At 33.9% G+C, this 6,092-nt stretch overlaps 1 protein-coding gene across 1 annotated transcript in view; it reads right to left on the reverse strand.

The window, feature by feature from the left end:
• LOC137624881 (uncharacterized) overlaps nucleotides 1-5,061 on the reverse strand; it is a 12,390-nt gene extending 7,329 nt beyond the window's left edge. The window contains exons 1-3 of the mRNA XM_068355823.1: nucleotides 4,919-5,061; nucleotides 1,471-1,766; nucleotides 896-1,058 (exon numbers count right to left, since the gene is read on the reverse strand). Coding sequence (XP_068211924.1) covers nucleotides 896-1,058; nucleotides 1,471-1,766; nucleotides 4,919-5,050 — 591 coding nt within the window. The 5' untranslated portion in view covers nucleotides 5,051-5,061. The remainder of the gene's footprint in view (nucleotides 1-895; nucleotides 1,059-1,470; nucleotides 1,767-4,918) is intronic.
• Nucleotides 5,062-6,092: the final 1,031 nt, after the last annotated feature.

Here is a 6,092-nt window from a genome sequence, read left to right on the forward strand (position 1 = left end):
AATCGTTCGAAATTGAATAAGTGAAAAAATGGGAAAATTAATCTTTACTAACGTTTCTGTAGATTTCTTTTGAGAAAGTAAGTATACAAAAAGAAATTTTGAGATTACTTTTTAATTGAGCAGGGTCTAGAAAACCAATTTAAAATTTCTTACTGAAATAATTTGGATTGATTTTCCCAATTATATCTCCGGAATAATAAAGAACAAGTATCTGGTTATATATATATATATATATATATATATATATATATATATATATATATATATATATATATATATATATATATATATATATACAGTATATATATATATATATATATACAGTATATATTATATATATATATATATATATATATATATACAGTATATTTATATATATCCATATATATATATATATATATACAGTATATTTATATATATCCATATATATACTGTATACACACAGTATATATATATGTATATATATATTTATTTATATGTATATATATACACACACAGAATGTATATATGTATATATATTTATATATATGTATATATATACAATATATATGTGTATATATATACAGCATATATATATATGTATGTATATATATGTATATATATATATATATATATATATATATATATATATATACACATATAAATATTTCTCTCCTGTCACGCTGAGCGGCAACCACTCAGAAAGCAATGTCACGCACAAATTGTCCAAACTGCCATATAGTAGTTAGAAGAAGGGTAGGGGTGGGATGGGTTGAATCTATGTGTGCATATCTATCTAAACATATACATTTTTGCCGGGTCGCGTACACAAGTATTAATAATATTGATGATAAGTTATTAATCTTTTTTTTGTTTGTAGTCAGTTAAAGATGATAGTAAAGACTGTTTAGCCTACCTTAAATAGGCTGATGCCCCGCGCTCCGGGTGTAGGCCTAGAGGTCACGTGATCTGGGACCGCAAAGCGCCCGTAGGCCAGGTCGTATAAGGTCTCGTAGAGGTCGTAGTTGGCCGTAAGGCGTCGGGCATTTTGTTGGAGGTTTTGGAAGGCAGTTTTGTACCTGGGTAGGAGATGGTGAGGTATTTAGAGGGAACCTTTGATGAAATAGATGCATGTTTATTGATGATAAGGTATACACATACGCTTGAGGTGGATATTCGTGCACACACACACACACACACACATATATATATATATATATATATTGTAATTAAATTTGTGCATGTATACATTATATATATATATATATATATGTATATATATATATATATATATATAAGAAAGTATATATTCACATGTATATAATATATATAAGTATAGTATATATATATATATATATATATATAGTGTGCGTGTTAATACATGCATACATATATAATAATGCAACCTTATTAAAATAACACCGGCAATCCCCCCCCCTCACCCGCCCACAAACGCACAAATCCCGCTTCATTGGGTCACCAGACACTCACTTCGTTCTGAACCATTGAGGGAGATAAACCAAGACGTAGGGAAGACGCTCCTCCAGCATCCCGACGTAGGTCGAGCGGATGCTGCCCCACCGCATGCCGTGGTCGCTGACGAAGAAGAGCGCCGTGTGGTTGAGGGCGCCCATCCGCTCCAGCTGCCGCAGGTACTCCAGATGAGGCAGGTCGGCGTGTCGCAGAAGGTTGAGGTAGTCGTGACTGACGCTGGCGGACCAGTAGAGGCTGAACGAGGGCCTGTCCAGGAAGGTGCGGGCCACTTCCAGGGAAAAGTCTTGCACCACCTGAAGGTGAAAAGTTTTTTTTTTTATATAGTTATACCTTAAGGGTGAAGTCTTGCACCACTTGAGGGTGAAAAGGGGTATTTTAACGTTGTCATACTTTGAGGGACAGGTTTTGCACCACCTGAAGGTGAAAAGGGGCATTTTAACGTTGTCATACTTTAAGGGACAGGTTTTGCACCACCTGAAGGTGAAAAGGGTATTTTAATATAGTTATACTTTAAGGGTGAAGTCTTGCACCACTTGAGGGTGGAAAGGAGTATTTTAACGTTGTCATACTTTGAGGGGCAGGTTTTGCACCACCTGAAGGTGAAAACGGTATTTTAATATAGTTATACTTTAAGGGAGAAGTCTTGCACCACTTGAGGGTGAAAAAGGGTATTTTAACGTTTTCATACTTCAAGGGAGAAGTCTTGCACCATCTGAGGGTGTAAAGGGGTATTTTAACTTTTTCATACTTCAAGGGAGAATTCTTGCACCACCTGAAGGTGAAAAGGAGTATTTTAACGTTGTCATACTTTCAAGGACAGGTTTTGCACCACCTGAAGGTGAAAAGAGTATTTTAATATAGTTATACTTTAAGGGAGAAGTCTTGCACCACCTGAGGGTGAAAAAAGGAGTATTTTAACGTTTTCATACTACAAGGGAGAAGTCTTGCACCACGTGAAGGTGAAAAGGGGTATTTTAACGTTTTCATACATCCAGGGAGAATTATTGCACCACTTGAGGGTGAAAACGGGTATTTTAACGTTTTCATACTTTAAGGGAGAAGTCTTGCACCACCCGAGGGTGGAAAAAAGGAGTATTTTAACGTTTTCCTACTTCAAGGGAGAAGTCTTGCACCACCTGAGAGTGAAAAGGAGTATTTTAACGTTGTCGTACTCTGAGGAAGAAAGTCTTCCACTTGCTGAATCATCAGCAGCCATTGCCTGGCCCTCCCTGGTCCTAACTTGATGGAGAACGGGGCCTTGGGTGCTGATCATATACTTGGTTTTAGTGTGTTTTTGTATTGATATAACACATTATTCATATACACTAGTTTGATATCCTTTTCTAAAAATTATAGGATTTCTTTTAGGATATTTAAGGTATTTATTATGGTATTTATGGTCAGTCTCATGGGCATTGTCCTGTTGGGGCATTTCCACTGTCCCTAGCCTCGGCCATTCACGAGTAACCTTTAAACTTGACCAAATTGAATGGGACAGACTATTAAATGTTACAAAATTAACTATTCATGAACAACCTTTAAACCTTTAAACTTGACCAAATTGAATGGGACAGACTTTTAAATGATACAAAATTAACCATTCATGAACGACCTTTAAACCTTTAAACTTGACCAAATTGAATGGGACAGACTTTTAAATGATACAAAATTAACCATTCATGAACGACCTTTAAACCTTCAAACTTCACTAAATAAAATGAGACAGACTATTAAATGTTGCAAAATTAACCATTCATGTACGACCTTTAAACCTTCAAACTTCACCAAATAAAATGAGACAGACTATTAAATGTTGCAAAATTAACCATTCACGAACGACCTTTAAACCTTTAAACTTCACTAAATAAAATGAGACAGACTATTAAATGTTGCAAAATTAACCATTCATGAACGACCTTTAAACCTTTAAACTTGACCAAATTGAATGGGACAGACTATTAAATGTTGCAGAATTAACCATTCATGTACGACCTTTAAACCTTCAAACTTCACTAAATAAAATGAGACAGACTATTAAAATGTTGCAAAATTAACCATTCATGAACGACCTTTAAACCTTTAAACTTGACCAAATTGAATGGGACAGACTATGAAATGTTACAAAATTAACCATTTCATGAACGACCTTTAAACCTTCAAACTTGACCAAATAAAATGAGACAGACTATTATATGTTGCAAAATTAACCATTCATGAACGACCTTTAAACCTTTAAACTTGACCAAATAAAATGAGACAGACTATTAAACGTTGCAAAATTAACCATTCATGAACGACCTTTAAACCTTTAACTTGACCAAATTGAATGGGACAGACTATGAAATGTTGCAAAATTAACCATTCATGAACGACCTTTAAACCTTTATACTTGACCAAATTGAATGGGACAGACTTTGAAATGTTAAGAAATTAAAGGATAAACTGTCTCAAGATATAATGAAATGAAGAAAAAAACATACATAAACTAAACCACCATTAAACCTTAACAATGTTGAATCTATTCCACTGTTCGGGCTAATGGCCTCGTCCCTTTACTTGCGAATTCGTTTGATGTTACCGGCATTCCCTCATCCATATTGAAGGCCTTTTCCCCGGCCCGTAGGCCTCTTTCAAAGATTAATCGCTCGTCCGATGGCCACTGGCTCTCTCTCTCTCTCTCTCTCTCTCTCTCTCTCTCTCTCTCTTGTAGAATTTCATTTATCCCTTGTGATTATTTTCATGACAAAAATTTTCCTTCCTTACTGTTTAGTTGATTCTCTCTCTCTCTCTCTCTCTCTCTCTCTCTCTCTCTCTCTCTCTCTCGTAGAATTTCATTTACTTGTGATTATTTTCATGACTAAAAATTTTCCTTCCTTACTGTTTAGTTGGTTTTCTCTCTCTCTCTCTCTCTCTCTCTCTCTCTCTCTCTCTCGTAGAATTTCATTTACTTGTGATTATTTTCATGACTAAAAATTTTCCTTCCTTACTGTTTAGTTGATTCTCTCTCTCTCTCTCTCTCTCTCTTCTCTCTCTCTCTCTCTCTCTCTCTCCTGCAGATTCCATTTACCCCTTGTGATTATTTTGCATGACAAAAATTTTCCTTCCTTACTGTTCAGTTGATTCTCTCTCTCTCTCTCTCTCTCTCTCTCTCTCTCTCTCTCTCTTGTAGAATTCCATTTACTTATGATTATTTTCATGACTATAAATTTTTCTTCCTTACTGTTCAGTTGATCCCCCCCCCTCTCTCTCTCTCTCTCTCTCTCTCTCTCTCTCCTGCAGAATTCCATTTACCTGTTGTGATTATTTTCATGACTATAATTTTTCCTTCCTTACTGTTCAGCTTTTAAAGAATGAGGAAAGAAATAATAAAAAAAAAAAAAAACAATCCTCCGATATTTAAGAAACAGAGCAAAAAAAGCAAAAGAGTAGAATCACCCCCACCCACCTTGATGCTCAGTTTATCCGCTTGGCAGACGTTCGAGTTGCCATGTTTCTCATTTCCAATTTCTTTTTCGGAAGCCAGGAAGAAGGCGCGGCCGTAGAAGTCCGTCGGTTGCTTCACGAAGCCGTTGTGCATGTAGTTGTACATCCCCATCCAGGGCGAGTCCTTTGGATAGATAGATAGACAGATAGATAAAGTTATTCACCCATTAGGCTGTTTTCCTTAACGGGTGGCTTAAGAGAGAAAAGGTGCCATTAATCACTGCCACATTCGTAACATAAACAGCATTGGAATGCCTCGCGCTTTTTATATCATTCTCTACTTCCAGCAAACACTTCCAAATATTACATTTGAAACTTGCCTTTTTATTTTCGTAATTATTATATGTATGTATGTATATGTGTATATATATATATATATATATATAGACAGATGTATGTATTCATATATTAGACGTAAGTAGAAAGATATATGTATATATATATCATCATCATCCCCTCCTTGACACATATTGACAGGAGAGTCCATGTATGTATGTATATATATATATATATATATATATATGTATATATATACATAAATATGCATATATATGTATATATATATACATATAGACATACATACACACTACATCAACCCTTCACCTTTTATATCTTTCTTTACTTCCAACTAACACTTCCAAATATTACAGTTTAAGCCTACTTATTTATTTTCATAACTAATATATATATATATATATATATACATATATATATATATATATATATATATACAGGAAGGTTGGGGCATGTGGAACGCCGTAGATTTAATATAAATAGGATGGAGAAAAGCCAGCGTAGCATCATACATTTATTTTCCAAATTTTCGAGACTTTGGGTCTCATCATCAGGGCTGTAAAATATACAAAATATACAAATTAAAAAAAGACTCAATATTAATACAAATGGAACAACATAATAATTAAATATAATCATTTAAAAAATGAACTAGAAAATATATATATAAAATTAAAATTTAAAAAGTGAAGAATGCTTAAGTTTTTTTAACTCCATAGAGATAGGTACTAACTTAAGCATTCTTCACTTTTTAATTATAATTTTTTATATATATTTTTTTAGTTCATTTTTAAAATGATTATATTTAACTTTTATGTTGTTTCCTTTGTATTAATGTTAAT

Source organism: Palaemon carinicauda, chromosome 31 (assembly GCF_036898095.1).
Source record: "Palaemon carinicauda isolate YSFRI2023 chromosome 31, ASM3689809v2, whole genome shotgun sequence".
NCBI lineage: Eukaryota > Metazoa > Arthropoda > Malacostraca > Decapoda > Palaemonidae > Palaemon > Palaemon carinicauda.